Source organism: Vulpes vulpes, chromosome 13 (assembly GCF_048418805.1).
Source record: "Vulpes vulpes isolate BD-2025 chromosome 13, VulVul3, whole genome shotgun sequence".
Classification (NCBI taxonomy): domain Eukaryota; kingdom Metazoa; phylum Chordata; class Mammalia; order Carnivora; family Canidae; genus Vulpes; species Vulpes vulpes.
In genome coordinates this window covers 5,675,515-5,697,421 of record NC_132792.1, presented here as the reverse complement: position 1 = coordinate 5,697,421, position 21,907 = coordinate 5,675,515, and the positions used below count along the sequence as shown (strand labels likewise).

Below are 21,907 nucleotides of genomic sequence, written 5' to 3'. Positions count from 1 at the left end.
AGTGACACAGACTAATACAGGTACTACCACGGACCCTCACCCTTAGGGCACAGGGAACAAAGGAAGAACCTGGGAGGAAGCACCCCATGGAGCAGGAGTGGGGGGATGGGGGGAGGCCCAGTCAGTGTGGTTACTCAGGGAGCTTGAAAAGGGAGCTCTGGAGCCAGGACCCAGACATCTGAGCAGAGGGTCCTGGCTTGCTGAGGAAGTGTGGTGAGTGTGGCTCTGGGAAGGTGAGGGAGTCACTGTCACTGCTGGAATTTGGAAATGGCATGGGGCATGCTGCCGGGAACTGGAGGCAAAATGGGAAGATTGATGCCCCAACAGGCTCTCCTCCTCTGGAACATCCCCTTGCAGACCAAGAGACCACAGCTTACAAAGCAGTTTGTTTATATAAGTGAGAGTATAGGCGCCTTTCATTTGGTTCATTCACACCTGTGGGCATTCTTAAACGTTCATCAAGTCTTACAGGAAGAATACCCTCGTTCTCTATCATTCACTCAATAAATATATTTTGAATGCATGTTGAATTTATGATGTGGAACTAGGTACTGGGGCTATGATGATGATTAATGTGGTTTTGCGTGTGTAAGGACTAGTCAGGCAGACAGATAGTAAGATTTTAAGTTCACCTTCAGAGTCCTGACCAGCACAGGCTGGGCCCACCCAGTTAAATCTTAAGATCACTAGTTTCACCTTGGATGCTGTTATTAGCATCTTCATCTCTCTAACTGTGCCACTGCCCTTCTGACTGACCAAATCTAATCCCTCTTATATGATATATAGAAATATTTATATATATGTTTTTATTTTTCATGAATCATTTATCCTTTAGGGTAAGCATTTTAAGTTACTTTGGCTGGTTTTCCTAGATAGCGCTTTTCTACTTTTTCCCATTATTTCTTGCTTTACACAGTATTCTTAGACTTTCTTCCCCTAATCATTCCTCCTCCCTCTCCCATGAATTACTGTTATTTCAGATCCACTGTGTATCTGTTGATGTACTGTGGCCCACAGTTGCTATACAAATTGGTTAAATTCTTGAAAGTGGGGCAGGGGAACACTTCTCTGGATTGCTGGCCATGCTGTTCTCCTTAGTGTTCTCATTTTAGTTTGTTAACTCATTTGTAGACTAGAACAACAAATTTTCCCATCTCCAGTGTTGAAGACAAGAGAATAGAAGCCTGTCAAATATCAGCGTAAGATACTAATTGCTAGCTTTAGTCAAAGTAAAGCCCTGTATGCCAACCTTTGATTCTGTCTCATTTGCCCAGACAGGCCATGTGGGTCAGTCCTGTAAAGTAACAAGTGATCTGTATATTCAGCCTTAAAATAAATCAGTCAGTTGTCAGGAGATTTGACAAGTAGAACTCACTAGCCTGCATAATTGTTGAACTAAATTCTTTATGGTTGAAGGATAGAATGAAAACGAATGAAGTTGACTGGCCTTAGCATCTTTGGGTTTTTTTGGTAAGATCCCTGGATGATTTTAACGTACATCTTGGTTTAGAATGTGAAGTTCTATACCCAGCTTGACAAATACCTTTAAGAAAATCCCCAGTGGGAATGTCCACTGTGAAGAGACAGCATCTGACTTACAAGGAGGAGCCGTGCACAAAATGTAGCTGGAGAATGACCTCGTGTGGGTAACTCTTTCCAGCTTTACATGGGTGTGGAAAGCTTGTTCTCATTTTCAGTGAACTGTATGTATCTGTGTTGGCATGTTCCTGTCCTCAGAGGCTGGGACTCTAAAGTATTTCCAAATTGATTTTTTTTTTTTTTATCAGTGTCTTAACTTCTTTGATGATTGAATCTGGGTGACAAAATTTTTGTCTCTGCCATTATTGTATTTTGTTTTAAAAAAGTGTTTTATGCCTGTTTGCCACTTTCCAGGTAGCTTAGAAAAACATGGAGTTTTGAGGAAAGTATAGTATTTTTAGGCATCTTGTATGTTTTGTATTCCTATTAAGCTGTTTGTGCTTTTTTTTTTTTTTTTTTAAGCTGTCTTCATTTTACTAGCATATCTCATGGTTTTGTTGACACATCTTTTGTATAGTATCGGAGTAGATGTATTCTTTGGGATCTAGTTGCAGTCCTTGGTTGTGCTATTTATTTTTAGTGTTATTTTTATAAAAGTGACCCTGTATCAGCTTATGAAAAATATGATTTAACATCTTAAAGATATTTCCCCCCCAATTACTCTTTTTGCTGTATAAATAGGGACTGATTATGATTATGAAACTGGCCTAAAAATGTCTGTCTAGCCATCACATGATTATATCCTGCTTTGAATTTATTTTGAATAGTCCATCATAGCTGTGGAGTTTGTATTTTGTATATCTAACCAATAGAAAATATTCATTGGTAATCTTATTAGATATGAAAGTAATAGAGAGTAAAATGCTTGCATTATATGGTTGTTATAGGATATCATTAGTACAGTCATATTTCTATCTCCAAGTGTGGTAATGCCAGCAGGATAAATGAGAAAGACACTGAATCTTCACACAAAGGAAATGGGTTTTATAATGAGTACAGTCGGAACAGAACTAATCTCTTTCTTGGATCATTACCTCACCTAATCATAAAACCTTTTTTAATTCAAATCCTTGCAGGGTTCTAATTGGTGACCTCTGGAGCCTGATAATTGTTTAAGATAGCTGGTCTTTTGCAGTATACTTAATGATGTTTGCAATTAAAAGTGAGAAATGTGGTGTAACCCTCAGGCAGGTATAACTAAAAAAGTAGATTTTCCTTTTTTCAGTCTTTAGTAGTTATTCCCATCCCGCCTTTCAGTAGTTATCAACTTAAATCGTTATTGACTTGAATTAACCTTTTGCAATGTTGTCTGCATTTAATCTGTGGGTTTACTGAATCTTCATTGGACAAATGTAAATGGGTTCTATCAAGAATAATACTGAAGCATTTGGAACTGCCTTGGATTGGCCTGTTTGGGAAGGCAAGAACTCCTACTAGCCAAATTTCATCACTTTCTCGGTCCATCTTCCTGTTACAGGTCTTGTTTGCGTGATTTAAGTAAAAGCTGAACCATTCTTTGCAGCCAATGCCAGTAAATACTTCTGAACTTTCTTTACTACCAGATGAAAATGGGTCAATAGAAGAGAAATTTGCCAACATTCACCATTAGAACTGGTAGAACCATGGGTGAACCTGCGCACCCCGGTCATTTGTTGTCATCAGTCTACATAACAGCATGCTGGAAATGAGTTTGCCCTGTTGTACATTTATTATGTTTTTAAGTCCCTCTGTTGCTTCTGTTATATTTCTCAGTAAATAGTGTGCATTCCAAAAATGCAGTCGATGGGCCATTCCTGTAAAAGTCTATTGATTTATTGGAGGTGGAATTTAATCTGTTGTGCTCACCTGTTGGCTCGAAGGTTCAGTTTTGAATTCAAAGTTGTATGGTAATTTGGAGATGAAGCAAAGCCTTTGAGAGTCCCTAATCCTGCAGTCTAGCGTCAGCTCTGCCACTGAGCAGGTATAAGAGAAAAGAGGATGATAATTTCTGCCCCATCATCTGAGAAGTCGTGAGGACTAGATGTAGGTAGAGCCCCAGTAGAGTGTCTCGTGTATAGGAACTGTTCAACTTGTTAGGTACCTCCTGCAAGTTTTAGGGAGCTTCTCAGCTCTGATTCATATGCTTTGGTCTTTATTGTTTTAAAATTTGGGGCAGGAAGCGGAAACCTTTTGGAATTAGAAGTTTATTTTGAAAATTGATAGAATTTTGTATCCAAATCCAGTACCCTACTTATTTCTGAAGGTCTTTGAGTCTTACTCCTTGAGGCATTGAGTGATCATGCTAGGTATCTTTGTATTGCTCTTTTTTTCTGCCAAGATGCCCTTTGTTTGGTGAACAACTGCATATATTTCAAGGGAAATTAAGGTGCCAGTACATTGGAAGCATTTTTTTTTCCGTAAAAAGAATTTGACAAAATGTTTATAATAATTCTGAGTAGTGCTCAGAATTTTTTAGTTATCTGGATTTGATCCTTTAGAATCATATAGCTTTTCTTTAGAATTATATAGCTTTAAAGAAAAAAAGTATTATATAGCTTTCACAAATTCTTTTTGAAATCCATTCTATAATGAGATACTTGTGAGTAAATCATTGCAAATTAAGTACTATATGAAGTAATACTGGCCTATATTCTATGCATTATAATTTTTAAAGCAATGTGATAAACATTGGTTCTTTTGATACTTTCAATAGCTTGGTGACTTTCTGCAAAAATGAAATAATCCAAAACTCTTTTTCTCACCAAAATAAGATCCCTGTACTACAGTAGTACCAAGAAACCAGAGGGAACGTTACTTTAGGAAGAGATGAACCATGGTTGGGGTCCTGAATCGAGGCTGACTGTGGGACCTCAGCTGAGTTCCTGGATGCCTCCAAGCAATGATGCCTTCTGTACAATGAAGATTATAGCTACTTCGCTACAATGTTGTAAAGATTAAATACCTAGAAGATAGTAAATAAATTCTGGCAACCTATATTATTGCTATATTTTTGTTAATTATCTATGATGGATAGAATTAATTCTTCCCCTCCTCTTTATCAATCTTTCTTCCTGGAGAAGTTCGACTTTCTTTCTTTGTGTGTATGTTTTTGTCTTACGTGTTGTATGTATATTTAAGGATATTTGTGCCTAAATATTTGCTGTCTTTATAAAAAATAGTTTACTTCCAAGCATCCTTAATATTTAGAGTATCGACTGTGTCCCGCTTCCTGGATGGTATATGTGTGTGTATTTATGGTGAGTCTATTCATCCTTATTAGACAGTGATATGCATCTCTACTCTGCTGTGCCATTTATTTCTGTTTATGGAAGATTATTTGCAAGATCATGAGCTGTATGAATCAATCTAGTCTGGGCAGGTTTTAGTGTATTCAACTCTGGTTTGAATCTAATAGGTATTCAGTTAGGTTTGGATTGCTTAAATAAAGTAATTCCTTAGTGAAAACATTTGTCATGTCGGAGGTTAAAAAATTTCTTTTCAGACCAGCAGCCACAGTAACATTTTAGTAATCTGTCAAATAGAATTTATAGTGGCTTTGAACACTATTTATATATCTTTTAAGATCAATTTAAATCTTCCAACTGGGCTGTTGTATTATTCTGAAATAGATTTCTGAATATTGAGCATGTGATTATTCTCCTCCTTATCTGGGCTTCTTGTTACTGTAGATCCCGGCTGAGCCCTGTCCTCTCTGATCAGTTATAGAGGGTTAAGGTGCTTGGAAAGGGGGTCTACTGACTAGATTTCTGTCCCCACTCAGACTTAATTGTGCAGGCTTAATTGGTGGTACTTACCTACATTTTTATGACCCTTTTAAGTGAATTTTTTTACTAAGTGGCATGCATGCATGTATTTATTTATTTATTTATTTAGAGAGAAAGAGTGAGTGGGGAAGGACCAGAGGGAGAGAGAGAGAGAGAATCTCAAGCAGACTCCACACACAGTGCAGAGCCCAAGGCAGTCCCAATCCCATGACCCTGAGCCAAAATCAAGAGTTGGATGCCTAACCAACTGAGCCACCCAGGTGCCCCCTAAGTAGCTTTTAAACAACTAGTAAGATGGGCTTTGACATTAGATATACCTTGATGTCAATCCTGACTCGAGTCCTTGTTACCTAACTTATCAAACTTGTTAAACATTTGAATCCTCTGGTCTTATTCCATGAAATGGACATGATAGATCATAGATTTGGTAGGATAAAGAGAGACTATAAGTCCAACACAGAGCCCTGTACCTGGTGAATCACTAGGTAATGACAGTAATTACCTAGTCAGTACTGGTATGAGTGACCTCTGAAACAATTGTCATTACTTTTCAGTATTTTGCTGTGTGATCCATGTGGTAAGCTCACAGATGGAAAGTTCTGTATGTAAAGGAGGCATCAGAAATTCTTTGAAGACTCCTTTGGTTTACCAGAGATGGAGGCCTAGGGAGCTGCTTTTTGCCTTCCCAGGTCCTCTGTCTACTCATTCTGCTCTGCTCTGCGCCCAGGAGGCTGATGTGGATGCATGAGGCTGTCTTAGCAGACACTCCTGCCTCTGCCTTGTAGCTGCATCTGAACTGCCCAGTGGGAGGCCCCAGCAGAGGATCCTCGGAGGGAGAAGTGAGATTGGAGGGCTTGTTCTCTCTGGCTTCTTCCCTGTTAGGTTACAGGGAATGTGACCTAATATAATGAGTTGTCTACTTCCTTCCACGGGAGTCTAGGACCCTGTCAGGCCACCCTTACCACACGAAGCCTCTTTTTTTGCCTTGTTTTGTTCCTTTGGGTTCATGTCTTGGGGCAGTAACACCTCCCTTCCTCGCTAACCTGAGAGTGCTACATCATTCTTTGTTGCTATGAACCTAGCTTCTCTGCACCTTTGATATGCAGGTCCTTAATTACATCCTCTTCATATTACGGAGTTTGAATGCCATTGTCTCCTTCTGGAGTCCTGTTTGTTGGATCATTCACCCAGGGGAAGAACAGAGGCTGTAGGCATAAGCAGAGTTGCAGAGTATCAGGGTTTCTCACTAACAGTTTTTGACCTAAAAGATAAATTCCATGTGGGCTCAGCATAGGAACGTGTTGGTTCATTAATGCATTCTTTCATTGACCTGTTTTGTAAAGAATGCGTTTTTCTCCTTTATGGAAACACTGTGTGCTACAAGCCTGATTGGGTTGTTAGCTAGACAAAATGTTTTAACGACCTGTGGATGGACCGTGTTGGCAAAGTGTGCTGTATTCAGAGTCCTGAGTTTGAGTCTCTGTAATATTGCTTGCAATCTCTGTGACTTTTAGAAACACATTTTCCAACTTCTATCATGTGTGCAATGTGATCCTGGAATATTGTCAGGATCATGTGAGATAAAGCAGCAAAAAGACTGAATAAAAGGTAAGGCTATAAGCATGTGTGTTTGTAATGAGTTTTCACCATCCAAGCTTCTCACAGCATGTCCCTGGGAGCCCTCACCACATGCCAGGCACCATGAAAGGGGTAGCTGACAGTCTGTGGGAGAAATCAGACAGTAGAAAGTTAGCCCTATGGTAAGCATAGGTGCTGTGTTCTTTTGGTTAACTCATCTGGAAATTTAAGGACAGCCCTTCCGGGAGTAGAATTTAGTTGGAGACACCAAAGAGAAGACACCTCAAGGCCAAAAGCCCATATTCCAGTCTTAGAGAACAAGTTCAAAAGCCTACATACGGCATGGTGGACGTTGTGCTTTAGAACCTGTGGACAAAGGTGGGTGTTGTGGGCTAGAGAATAGGATGGGGACAGGAGCACAGGTGTGTCCTGTGTGTTCTCTCTGATTGGATAACTCAGTAGGCTTGATGCTTGCTCTAAATATGAAGGCTTTGCCTCTGACGGCTTCCTCAATTGTCTTCTGTCCACATCAACTATAAACAAGCTGTCTGGTGCCATCCCACAGTTGTTGTTTATCCCGACAGACTGTTCTATTATCTAGCTGTGTTTTAACCTGCCCCAGCCCCCAACCCCCCACATCCCATCCGTGTTACTTACACCTTAGCTGCCAGATTGCCTTTCCTTAAGGATGTCTCCCATCACAACACCCCCCAGCTAACCACCTTTAGTAGCTCCCTGTTGTTACTCAACTGTTAGGATCTCAGTTTTGATCTTAAGAACCTGGCTTGCCTCTTTATGTTTTTGTCCTCACTTCTTCTCTGTGGTGGCCCAGGAGAACTACCCCTCCTCTCACCCTGAACCTGTTCCATCTTTCTTCAGGAGCCCAAGACACAGTCAGGAAATTGAGTTCATGCCTAAGCTTGTTCCCTCACGGGCTCTGTGATGGCAGGATCTTGTCGTCATTACTTGTCTCATCTATTCCATTTTGTACTGTTTGAAGAGAAAAGGGAAAAATAGATTATGCTATCTTAGTAAAACTCCATCTATCAACTGCACAGTCTGACTAATCGAATGAGCAAATGTGAACTGGTGTTACACGAGGCTACTTACCTTCAGTGAAGAACTCATCATTTCCCTGCCTGACAAACTCCATTCCTTACCCTGTAGCACATACTTGCTAGCTTTTCAAATAATTGCCCAAATTCCAGAGCTGTTGGCCCCTTTCCTGCAGCACTGTGTGCGTTATGATATTTGTCTGTTTCCGTGCACACGTTCCCTATATTCTGTTCCCAGCACCTTATATATTTCCTCAACATATCAAAACCCAGTCAGCACTTTTGGGTTGGTGCCAATCCTCACTGCTCATCCAAGTGAACCTCACCGCGTTTAAAATATTACCAGATTCTCAAATTAAAATGTTTTACATGTCATTTTCAGAAACCTATCTGTGGCTTCAAGTAAGATAAGCAGCCTAGGTAAATTTCCCATTGCAGTTTCAGTAAAATAATACATGAATGAAGAACTTAAAATGAGTGATCAAGAGACATTAAAGCTCTGGATTACTAGCCAAGATGCAAAATATAAGCATGGCCGTTCCTGTATAAATTTTTATTCTATTCTGTCTCCGTATTTTCAAAAATTGTATAAAGTGCTTAAAATTTAATTTTATGTAATTTAAATGAGTAAGATATTCATGTTTCAAAAATTTAAAACAACATAAAAGATACAGTCCTGCTTATTGTCCACTGATTCCCTCATGTCCGCTAGTTACCACTGTTACTAGTTTTTTATATGTAAGCAGAGAGAAATTTTCTGTGCATATACAAGTGAATATGAACATATATTGTTCACTGTTTGACACTGTGTGTGTGTGTGTGTGTGTAAACAGTGATTCTGGTGGAGATCATTTTCTATCAGAAGATAAGGAGTTCTTGATCTTATAAAGTAGCTGTGTGCTGTTTCATAGTGCAGGTGTGCCCTAGCTTCTGTAAACAGAAGTTAATAGACATTTAGATGATTTTCAGTGTTTTGCTGTTAAATGGATAACAGTGCTATAAATGGATAACTTTGTACATAATATTTTATACTTAAGTCTGTGTGTAGGGTAAATTTATAGAAACGAAGTTGCTCAGCAAAAGGAAAATATCAGTTTCGATGTACTTGATTCTATGAGAGAATATAAGCATTTTTAAAAAGGTTATTTATTTGGGAGAGAGAGCAGGTGTGCAGGGGGATGGCAGAGGGAGAGGGAGAGAAATCATCAAGCTGACTCCCCCCTGAGCACAGAACCTGATGTGAGGCTTGATTCCACAGCCCTGAGATCATGACCTGAGCCAAAATCAAAGAGTCTGTTTAACCGAACAAGCCCCCAGGCACACTGATCTTAAGCATCTTTAATGAAAATTTACAGTACTCAAATTATTTAATATGTTAAATAAATACTGAAAATTTAACTCGGTGTAAATCCAAAGGTGATTTGGCTGGTTTTTAGAGGATTAGTGGATTTTACTATGTTTGATGGGCTAAAATACAAAGGTAAGTGGCCATTGCTTAGGAAGCTCTGTACATGCCCAAGTCAAAAACAAAAAAGAAATGGACAAATAAAAGAGACATTGTAATTGACACTAGTTTCTGGGCTGACAGAAATTTGATGTCCATGGTTTGCAAATATAACGTTCTAATCCCCTGCATTATCTAAACCCTAATCACACATTTGCTTATTATTTCTGAGCTGGGAGATGGCATTGGTACATTGAACTGTGTGGTAACAAAATGTAATCTGGGGATTAGTCAAAGTCAAATCCCTCATGCATTCGACCTCAGAAACCGGATTGGATTTTCTCTGTGGTTGGCCTTCACTGGCTGCAGTTAACTAAGAGGTTACATCCACCTTGGTGGTGTCAAGCATCTTCCCTTCCCTAGAGCAGATCAGAGAGGTGGTCACGTGGGTTTTGGAAATGAAACGCCCAGTTAGGGACAGGCATAAATACCAGAAAGCTGTTTCATGAATTCGTACATCTCTTGTGCAGTCCCCCTGCTTTTTTGCATTGTATTTTGTGGGACTTCATGAAAACATCAAACTTCTTATGATCCTCAATCAAGTGGAAAGTACAAAATTGTTGATTGAATGAATAGTCTCTAAAAAACATCCACAAAAGTTTTGACCAGTTTTGAATTTTGTAGCTGGAGGGCCCGGGAAAAGTCTAGTAGCCATGATTTAAGCTGGATGTGTTTGACCTCAGGCATGGGATCGGGGCTCCTCCTATTGCTGTGTAGTGTGTTAGGTTCAGTACATGCAAACCAACACACTTGTAGCGTGGCATCAGGCTTTCACAATTTTCAAATAGATCTTAAACAGTGATATATCTGAAAATAATTCAAAACTTACTTAAGGCAACAAGATATTTTAGCAACATAAGATTTTCACAGTTGACTGTCTAGAGATGAAATGAGGTATCATATATTTTTTTATTTTTATTTTCCTTTTCCAAATCATAGATATAATCTCAAACTTTAATGTAATATATTGTAACATACATAATTTTTTCTAATTTTTTATCTTTATGATTTTATATGTTACTTAAAATGCTTAATGTCACTGATTCAAGGAATAACATTTGAATGCTGATTATGGAGTTATAGAATGTGCATATGTGATGAGTGCTCAAAAATCATAAAAATGCAGTGTTATTTGAAAATAGGTAATTACACTTATTTTAACAAATACTTCTGTACATTAAAAGTTCTTTTTTTTCATTCTACAAAGTTTCAGTATATCTAATTTTGTTGAATTTTCTATGCTAAAGGCATTTCCAATTAGAGCATAAATGCATAAATAAAAATGTGGAATTAATTTTCTTCTAATTAAAGCTGAGGTCATGAATTGTCATACTTGATGGAGCAGATGAGATGTGACTTATTGTTCTTTACTAAGGAAAACAAAACTAGTTTAGCTCATCTACACCATTAGTTCCAGTTTTAAAATCCTGTGTGTGTGTGTGTGTGTGTGTGTGTGTGTGCGCGCGCGCGCATGCGCGTGCATGCGAACATGCACTTGCGTATTCATGGATAACTTCTGAAAGAGTATATAATATTGTAATAATCATTGCCTCTGGAGAGTATGGGGGTTGGAGAAACCTTTTAAAAAATTTTATATCCTGTTATACTGTTTTAAATTTTTACCATGTATATATTTCACTTTTATAGGAAAAAAATCAAAATTAAAAGGACTCTTAAAAGGTTTTTTAACAACAATAACGAGAATTATCTAAGTAAAATTTTGCATTTCACATCCTTCAATTTTAATGTCCCATACATATCCTATTTAGAATCTGTTTTCTGGATCCGAAACTAGGATAATACAAGAAAGCAGATGGGATTATCAATTAGTTATTTGGAAGTTTAGTATTATCTTCAGGGCCTCTCCTGCTTGCCTTCATCTTCCTCCTTGTCACTTGTAATCCCTTTTGTGTAGTGTCTCCTGACACCAACCAGTTCTCCAGCACCAACTGGGTGTCCAGAAGTTTGAGCTAGTTCAGTTCTGACAGCGACTCCTGCAGGTAGGGTAGACCCCACAGAAAGAGGGCTGTGCCCCACAAGACTGCCCTCACTTCAGGCATTACACATGGGGTGTCCGGGCTGCTCACACTGCTGTCTGATGAGCTGCGAGTTTGGGGGTTCCACAACTCATTTCTCAGGTTTGATAATTTGCTAGAGTGACTCACCGGACTCAGGAAAGCACTCTGCTTACCATGGTTAGTTATAAAGGATGTAAGTCAGGAACAGTCAAACAGAAGAGGGATGCAAAGGCAAGGTGTTGGAAGGATGTGGCGCTTCCATGCCCTCTCTAGGCACACTACCCTCCCAGCACTTGGATGTGCTCACCAGCCCAGAAGCTCTCCAGACTCTTGTTGAGGGGGTTTTGTGGGGTCTTCATTATGTGGGCACAATTGATTAAATCATTGGTTGTTGATGATTGAACTCAGTTTCGAGCTCCTCTTCTCTCCCCACAGGTGGGAGTGCTGAATGTGCCAGCTTGGCACTTGCTTGATTTTTCACATGTTGGTTTTTCTGGCAACCAACTCCCTCTTCCTCTAAGAGTCATCTCATTAACATGAAGGCCAGTATGGTTGAAAGGGGCTTGTTAGGAATGATAAAGTGCACTCCTATCTCTCAGGAAACTTGTAGGGTAGGGTTTTAGGAAGTCCATGCCAGGAGTCTGGAACAAAGACCAAATATATATTTTTCATTACACCCCACATAGATACTGACTTTTTTTTTTTTTTTTTTTTTTTGTAACCATGCATTGTTAAAGAAAAAAGTTATTCTGACACTTGTTAAAATGGTAAGGAAGACTTTATTCAGGACTATCATGATAGGTGTCAAGGCTGTCACTGTGGAGGAGAGAGATCAGGTTCAACTTGAATACATGCAAGACAGTTGAGGTTTTAGTGCTCAAGAGTGGAATGAAGGGGTAGGTGGATGGAGGAGGGAAGGCATCAATGCCACCGGGCTCTTTAGTGGTAACTGAAGCCTCCACATTAAGTCACCTTATCCTAAGGTGCCATGAAAATCTTATTTCCTGTCTTACACGGCATAAAAAAAGTGGTGGGAGAGACTTGCAGTGGCACACTGTCTTTACAGTCAGACAAGCCTGGAGGAAATCCTACCTCTGTTATTTATTAGCAAAGTAACCTATTTGGACTTCTTGTTCACCATCTCTTGTGAGGATTGAATTATGTCGTGACTGTGGCATATATTAAATTCTTAGGTATTCCTAGCCCAACAAGCAAAACAAATGAGTATGTGTGCCCCTTTATACAAGTGACACCACCTTTGGGTTCTCACCATGCTGGGGCTCCCTTCCTTGAACCTGTGTACCCCATGGTCCGCCCGTGGAAGGAGCAGTGCACGTACACATTCGTTCAGCACCCATCGAGCACCTGTTTGTGTACCTCTTACACAGCCAAATGCTACAGGCAACTGTGTGAGGAAACAGCATCTGAAATTTTCTGAGATTGGGAAGGTGCACCCAGTGTGTGCTTCGTGGTACCTGTTTGTTAAAGGAAGAAACAGCTTTTTACCTAAGAGAAGTTTACATTCTGGTGGGAGAGTATCTTGATCCACTTGGGCTGCTGTAGCAGAGTAGCATAGACTGGGATCCTTATGAACAACAGAAATTTATTTCTACACTTCTGGAGCCTAGAAATTCAAGATTAACGTGCCTGTACGAGGCATGTGGTGTCACACGAGGGCCCGTGTGGTTCATGGTTCTGGTTCATAGATGGCAGTCTTCTTGCTGTGTCCTCATATGGCAGAAGGGATGAAAGGGCTCCGTGGGGTCTTTTCTGTAAGGCACTAATCCTTTTCATGAGGGCTGCACCGTCATGACCTAATCACCTCCTTAGAGCCCCCACCTCCTAAGACCATCACATTGGGAATTAGGATTAGAGTTGTGCAGAAAGTGTTTTCAGAGTGAATATCAAGGTGAAAGTGATTGATTCCTTCCTTCCTGCCCCATTGGCGAGAGGGATAGTCACACATAGAAAATAGTATTTGATGTGGCTGATTCTTGAAGGAGGTGTATAAAATTGAAATAATAACATTACAGGCAGAGAAGAGAACATTCGCGAGGACGTGCGTGTGTAGTTGATCCGTGTCACCTGTGGGGAGGGTAGATTTGGTTGGGGAGGTCAACTGACAGAACATTGTCTAGGGCTTTTAATGCCATCTCAAAGAATCAATTCCTGCAGATGGAAGCCTCAGAGAGCCCAGCAGAGCTGATGGATAGGGATGTCAGGACTTTGTTACACTGAACAGAGAATACTTTCGGGCTTTTCTTAGCGGTTTGAGCAGCCTTTTCCTGGGATTCCAGAAGGCCCCAAGAAACTTATTTTTGTTTGTGTCTGTTTTTCAGCTGGCTCACTGTTCCCTCCACTAGCATGGGCTGTTGAGACTTGACTTTGCAGAGCCCTAGCACCTGCCTTTTTTCCTACTGTACTGGCGAAGAATGATTGATAAAATGGGAAATACGTCTTTACTCAAAAAACTCATGTTGATCTCATAGTCCCCATTTCTGTATTTGATTTCGTGCCTCAGTAGAGCCAAGCAAGAACTCCCAGCCTCTGGGGTTCTAAGTCATGCACTTCATGGTTATCTTTTTTCCTCCACAGAAATAGAAAAGTTTCAAAAAGGAGAAGGCAAGGATGAAGAAAAGTACATCGATGTGGTGATTAATAAGAACATGAAGCTGGGACAGAAAGTGTTAATCCCTGTAAAGCAGTTCCCTAAGGTAAGACAGTGAGGTCTGCAGGCTTGGCAAACCCCATCACAAGGGAGCAGAGGTGGAATTTATATTCTGTTTGATACTGTCTCGAGGTGTTTTCCCATAGCATAGCCCTCCCACACCTCACACCAACACAGATATACTTTCACAGTTAATTAAAACTTAAAAACTTACTTCGTGATCCTCTCTTTTCTGATTGACTTTAGTGTTAGTTAGGGAGTCCTAAAGAATTATACTTCTGAGTCATCCTAGTGATGGGGCTTTGGACAACCTACGTGACTTCTTTCTACTCAAATTTCTTCATCAGATGAGGTTGGGTTGTTTAGAATTAAATAAGGTTATCCATATTAAATGCTTAGCATAGGGCGTAGGCACATAAATGTTCAAAATATTACCTGTTCCAGAAAAATATTCTATTTTTCATTTATTCAAGTGTGATATCATTGAGCAGGATGACAATAGGTGCTTTAGTTTCTATCTAGTTCTAAAATCTTGGTCATTTTAGATTTGACATGATGATATAGTGATACTCTTTTTATCCTGTTTTTCTTTCTTCTGAGTGCTTATGTACATGATTTGCGGATACTGCTGTATATACATCGGCAGTTTGTTTCTTTTGAATGCTGACTAGTCGTCCATTGCTTGAGTATACCACAATTTATTCATTTCTAGGGAAGTTTTCAGTTTGGAGTTACTATACATTAAATTGCTGTGAACATTTTCATACCGGTTTTCACACATTTTCTTTTTTTTTTTTCACACATTTTCATACATTTTTTGGAGGTATGTTTTTCTCTTCAATGAGTACTTAAGATTTAATTTGCTGTGTATTTAATTTTACAAGAAATTGCCATACTTTCTCCCAAAGTGATTGTACCTTGTTGCATTTCCAGTGCAAGCCAGTTGTAGTGGCTCTCTATCTTCATCAGTGTCTGATTTCTCAATCTGTTGAGTTTTAACCATTGTGATCATATATTGGTATTTTCCTGTGGTGTTCGTTAGCATTTCTCTGATGAGGAATGATGTGTTCATTTCATGTACTGACTGGCCACTCCTGTATCTTCTGTTTTGAAGTGTCTTTTTAGGTCCTTTGCCTATTTGTAAATGGGCTGTATGGCTTCTCATCATAGATGTAGGAGCTGTTTTACATATCTCAGCTATAAGTCTTTTGTTAGATGTGTTTTGTGAATATTTGGCTCAGTCTGTGGCTTTTCTGTTATTTTCTTCATAGCGTCTTGTGATCTGCAGAAGTTTTAATTTCATGATGTCTGTCTAACATATCAGGTTTTTCTTTCCTTTTACTATTATTACCTTCTGTCAACTAACAAATCCTTGCCAGCTTCAAAGAAATGCTAGAGTTGTTTATAAGTTATAAAGCTAGTCTCCTGTGTTCCTCTAAAAGCTTTACCAGTATAGCTTTTACTTTTAGGCCCGTGATACATCTCAAATTGCTTTTTTTGTGTATGTTGTGATGCAGAGGGTCAAAATTTATTTTCTCTCCATGCGGATATCCAGTTTTTCCAGTACCATTTGTTGAAAGATGTTTTCCTTTCATTGATGGTATTGGTACCTTTGATGAAAATTACATGACTGTGTAAGCAAAGGTCTGTTGTTTGGATGTTCGTTTTTGTTTCATTCTTCTAATTCTGGATCCTTAGGCTACTACATACTATCTTCATTACTGGAGCTTTTTATAATAAGACATGAAGTTAAGTGATGTAGTCCCTTCAACTTTGTCCTTTTTCAAGGTGGCTTGGATAGATATCCTTTTCAATTCCGTGTCAATTTAAGAATTATTTTATTAATTTTCACAAAACATTCTACTGAGATGATTGCAGCTGCTTTGTGTTGATTAATTTATTGAGATATGGCATCTTGACAACATTGAATCTTCTCTTCCTTGACATGATATAGCTTTCCATTTAGAGATTTTTAATTTCTATCATCAGCATTTTATCCTTTTCAGGGTAAAAGTCTTACTTGTTTGTGTTAAATTCATCCTTAAATATTCTATTTTGTGATACTGTTGTACAATGGATATCTAAAATTTTTATTTTCTAATTTTTTCCTTCTAATATAAAATCTTATATACTGACCTTGTATTCTGTTGCTTTGTTAAATTCACTTGTTTTCTTGAATGGTTCTATAGATTACTTAGAATATGCTATGTACACAGTCTTATCACCTATATAAACAGTTTACTTCTTTCCAGTTTTTATGCTTCTTTATTTAGCTTGCATTATTGTTTTGGATAGTATCTCTGTGCAATATTTGAGTACACGTGGTGAGATTAGGCCTTTTTTCCTTGTTTCCAGAGTGGAAAGCATTAACAAACCTCCCTTTGTTAGATGGCGAAGTCTCCTTTACCTCAGTTTTGCTGAGACATTTGATCCTGACTGGGTGATGAATTCTGTTGAATGCCTTTTCTGCATCTATTTAAATTAACACAGAAGGTTACTTCTTTACACTGTTAATATAGTAAATTTTATTGATTGATTTGTCTAAATTAAACCAGCTTTCCATTCCTGGTTTAAACCGTACTGATTATCATCTCTATTATATTGTTGGATTCAAATGCATCTATGTTCATGGGCAATAATTTTTTTTCACATATAACATCTTTGTCATATTTTGATATTAGCTGGTTTCATAAAGTAAGAATTGTTCCTTTCCTTTTTTTTTAACCGTAAGGAATGTATGTTATTTTGGTGCTGTTCTGTCTTCAGTATTTGATAGAATTCACCAGTGAAGCCCTCTGGGCCTTAAGTTTGCTAATGAGTTCAAAGTCTCTAATTGACATGGCACTAATCATATTTCCTGTTTGATCTTTTGTAGTCCCCCCCCCCCCATAAGGGATTTGTCTTGTTTCATCATAGCATTTTACCTATTACTTTTCCTAATACTTTTTATGACCCTTTCTCTCCCCACCTTTGGAGACCAGTTACACATATGTTCAACTTTTTGATATTCTCAGAATGGTTCCTGTATCTCTTTTCTTATTAGGTTACCCTCTTCCAGCCGCAATCTTCAGATTGGATTTCTACTTCTGTATCTTCAATTCATGGATTATCTCTTATATTATCCTTATTTTTCTGTTAAACCTATCAGATAAATTTTTTTATATCAGATATTGTAATGCTCTGTTCAGAATTTATTATTTGATTCATATGGAAATATGTGTATGTGAAAAAAAAAAAATTTCCCTGCTGGAATTTTCTACTTTTCAGTCATTACAGGTGTTAAATTATTTTGTCATTGAGTGCAGTTAAAATAGGTGCTTTAAAAGCTCTACTTCTAAAATCCCAGTCAACTTGGATTTGACTTGAACTGATTAACTTGTGTCTTGATAATGAGTCATAGTTCCACTTTTTGCTTGTTGAGTAATTTTGGATTGTATCCTGGGCGTAGTGAGCATTGTATTGTCAGGAGTCTGAATTCTGTTCTGCTTTTTGAGGAATGTTGGCGATTTTGGATTCAGACTACAGACTCTTTGAGTAGGTGTGCATCTCAGTTCAGTTCTTTTCTTAGTTTGACTTCTGCATTTGTTTTTGACAGACAGGGTCCTGGGGTCAGCCAGATATTTGGGTGGATTTTTACGCAAACTGGAGGCTCCTGTCTCTGACTGTCTTTCCTAGTATCCCTCCCTCATGTTTTGGCACTGTGGTTGCCTCAGACTCTGCCACTCAGGCTAAAAACTCTAAAACCAGTGAAGTTTGCCCAGGCTCAGTCTTCCAAGTCTTAACTCACTTCCAGAATCTCCTTGTTTTTGAACATTCTCCAAAGGCTTCAGACAATTGATTTTTGTATTTTGTTTAGAGTTTAAGAGTTTACAGATGTTATCTGTAGATGGCCATCCTGTTAGAAGCCTACTCAGCCATGCTTGCAGAACTGAAGATACACATTTTTAGTAAAGAGAAAACTATGTTGTGAACATTTCATAGACTCATTACTAAATAAAGCATGGCTTATGGAAACCTTTGTAAATCTAGGCTCAATACACTTATATGCACAATATGCAGTAGATAGAAAGATGAACACTCTACTCTCCCTGTCCTTAAATAGTTTATACTCTAGTAGATGATTAATTTGGGATTAATACTTTGTATATATGAGTGATTATATGAAATAAAGTATATGAATAAAAGTACATGAGATAAAATCTCAAATATTGTTTTTCACTGTCAGCTTTGATGAGAGTAGGGGAAGACAAATTATAATTTCTGTGTCTAACAGAGAGCAGAGTCTATTTCAAGTACTTATAATATCTGAAGTAGGCTTCTTAGAAGTCCACTGCTTTCAGAATTCTAAAAAAGATATTTCTGCTTAGCATTATTGAGCATGGGAGTTTCAAGCTAGACTTTTGTAAAGGCTAATCCAGCACTTGTACCAGTTCTAAGAACAAGCTTTCACTTTGGTGTTAGTAGAACGAGCTGGAGGAAGCTGGTGATGTGGCCCTCTGGAGTGGCAGTGGGTGGAGGGCAGCTTATGTGCCAGGGACTATATACCTTCAGCTTCTGGGGCAAGAGAGAAATGCTGTTTGTGAAACTCCATCCAATAATAAGATTTCTATTAACTGAATATTTTCTCTTAATGAACCACTTCCAACACTGTTTCAGTGGACAGCACTGAACATGGGTCTTTTAGTTTTTAGAGCTAAGGCACATTCACGCTCTTGAGTTATATGTCAGAACTTGTAAAGTGTGAAACTCAAAGTAAACACTGTTTTATGGGGTGTTTTTTAAGACTTAAAGCTGTAGAAGTTGTTATCTAGAGTTTTCTTTTGGATAAACTCTTACTCTTGGTTCTGAGCCGTGGCTGGATACAATGTAAGTGCCAAGTCAACATTGGAACTGATAGATCCTTTGTGGTTTAGGTTTTATATTCTTTTTTTTTTTTTTTTTTTTTTTTTTTGCTGTTTCATACATCATTGAATCCATCCACCTATTCATATACCATATATTTACTGGGAAAACAGAAGTGATTAAGACATGTTCCTTTGTCACAGGAAGATCTGTTTTGTGGGGAGTGCAGATGAACACCTTAACGTCTATATTATAGCATGAGAAGTTCAAGGTCAGGGTGCTCTAGGAAGACAGAAGGATCATGTTGACATTCTGAAAGAAGCCTTCTCCAAGGTGGCTGTCTCTGAAGGAGCTCACTGGGCTCAGGTCAGAAGTCAGGGTGAGGCTAAAGGATGGCCATGACAGGGAGACACAGGGCTGAGGGCAGTTGAGAAATGACAAGCCATTTTATTTGGCTAAACAGGGTAAATTCAAAGGTTTGTGCAGATTGTTACAGAGTAATGATAGATAAAATGATAGGGGAGCAGAGTGTGGGGTAGGGTTGGCTGGTGAGGGCCGCAGAGGTGGAGCAGGAGGTGATGTGAGGGCTGTGTTGGAGGATGAGGCGGGCTTCCCCAGGTGTGTCAGTGTTGGAAACTGTTTCAGAAGGAGGGCTCAGCTGCATGCACCATCCTGCTGGGGGGAAGACTTGTGTGTGCCATTTGGAAAAGCAGGCTGAGAGATGAAATGAAATACATTACATCTCTGTGTAGCGTTACACAGTTACACACGTCTGCTACAGTGTTAAGTAAAAAAGGAAAAAGCAACATATAAAGCAGATAATATCCTAGTTGGACAATTATGTGGGGGGAAAACAACTTGACTCAAGAGTAGTTACTCTCTGGAGGGTAGGATTATGTGCCTCTTTCTGCTTTACCTGTTCTGGTACTTTAATGTTCAACAATTTGGTGCAACTTTTATAATTGGGATAAAAAAAAGATTTCCATTTAGGGGAAAAATGGTCCCGACATTGTTAATTTGGGAGAAACCTCTGTGCTATGATTGTTAAGATTTAGTGTATGCGTTAAATTCTGTCCGTTTCAGTTAGGAGTTTAAGTTAGATTTTTTAATTTTCTTAATTTGTTAGTTAATCCCCAAGCATTCTAATACGTGCGTACTATTTTCAAGTAGCATCATGTTAATCAACATGATTTGTTACGTTGAATGTTTTCCTATTAGGTACATATTTTAAATTTGTTGTATTTGCTATTTCACAGAAGGTCTTAGTTAGGTTAAGGGTGTTTGAGAGGGAGAAGAGAGAAATACTTAAAGAAACATTTTCCCTACCTCCTGGAGTTGAAATGAAAGGTCAGGGAAATTTTCTTTTTAAAAATTGGTTTGCATTTTTCCCTTGTCGCATGTTGCAGAGAAGTAAAAATCCATGAATTTACTATGGGGTAGAAACTTATTCTATAGAAATCTTGTTGGGTTTTAAAATTTCCCACAGTAGTAAATATTTTGACAGTTATATTGGGATGTAAACACTTGCCTTTTCTGTGACTCCTAATTGATTTTCAGAGGCATATAATATTTTTTCCAGAGGCTTTATGTGAAAATGTTTATTTTTGGTGTCGAGTTGATAGTTTTCCTATAGAAAAAAAAGTGATAATATACTTATATGTTAGTTCTTGATATGTAAGTGCCATTACCAAAATCAATGTTGGTGGCTAGTGGCGATTTTGGAATTTGTTGGTATCAAGGAACCCTGATACTAAAAATAGTCACTTTAAAACACATGTGTTTGTGGTAAGTTGTTATCAGTGTCCCTCCTGGCATGCATTAACTTTTGGGACCCCATGATGAAGTTGGAAGGCCACTCTGGACTCTGGAACCTCAAGGGATTTAATTACCTGTGAGGCCATTGTTTGACCTTGTACCATCCAGGTCAGCTGTCTCCTGGGGCCACTCTGGACTCTGGAACCTCAAGGGATTTAATTACCTGTGAGGCCATTGTTTGACCTTGTACCATCCAGGTCAGCTGTCTCCTGGGGCCTCTACAGCCCACTTGTCGCAGGGAACCAAGGGACATGTGATTGTAAGTAGAGATGGAAGGACAAGTCTGCAGAGGCTCTTTTCCCTCTATTGTGATCTTCTGACATATGCTGGTGTCATGACAATTAAAAAATTGGTATTTATAAATATAACTTTCAAAAAAACCTTTTTTTTCACTTTCAAAAATTTTATGAAGGGATTTTATTTTATTTTTTAAAGATTATTTATTTATTCATCCATTCATTCATTCATTCATTCGAGACACACAGAAGGCAGGGACATAGGCAGAGGGATAAGTAGGCTCCCTGCAGGAAGCCCGATGTGGGACTTGATCACAGGACCCTGGGATTACAGTCTGAGCCAAAGGCAGATGCTCAACTGCTGAGCCACCGAGGTGCCCGTATGAAGGAATTTTATTTTATTTTAGTTTTATTTTTTTTTCGTATGAAGGAATTTTAAATCATATGTTGTGACTTTTCCCTTATTCTCTCTAAAATTCTTGATTATTGACCCAGAAAGTAGCACTTAAACCTAGTTTTAGATTTGTTAAGTGGACTCCCAAAACAGCCAGCCATAAAATGAGGGGTTCCTGAAAAAAATTTATGTTCCTGGAGAATTTATTTATGTTCCTGAAACAGATATAACCAAATTTTAAGATCTTCATTCCTCCTCTTCTTGGCAAACTTAGACCTTTTTCTGTGTTTCGTATTTCACTGAATGACAGACAGCACATGTACCTAAGTGCCCGTGCCTGAAATCAGTGTGTGATTTTTGTCTACTAGCTTCTCCTTCATTCTTGAGATACTGAGACTTACACATTTATTATTTCTACTGCCTCAGTTAATTACCATTTATCTCTATGTCTGCATCCCATTACCACTTCCTAATTTATACTGTCACCCCTCACC

The 21,907-nt window shown here is 38.6% G+C and overlaps 1 protein-coding gene across 18 annotated transcripts in view; it reads left to right on the top strand.

Moving 5' to 3' along the window:
• KHDRBS3 (KH RNA binding domain containing, signal transduction associated 3) overlaps window positions 1-21,907 on the top strand; it is a 184,390-nt gene that overhangs the window by 49,917 nt on the left and 112,566 nt on the right. For all 18 annotated transcript variants that reach the window (XR_011996494.1, XR_011996496.1, XR_011996497.1 and 15 more), the window contains exon 2: window positions 14,054-14,172. Coding sequence is in view for 11 of the 18 variants with exons in the window: in XM_072733870.1 (XP_072589971.1) it covers window positions 14,054-14,172 (119 nt within the window). In the remaining 7 variants the exon portion in view is untranslated. The remainder of the gene's footprint in view (window positions 1-14,053; window positions 14,173-21,907) is intronic.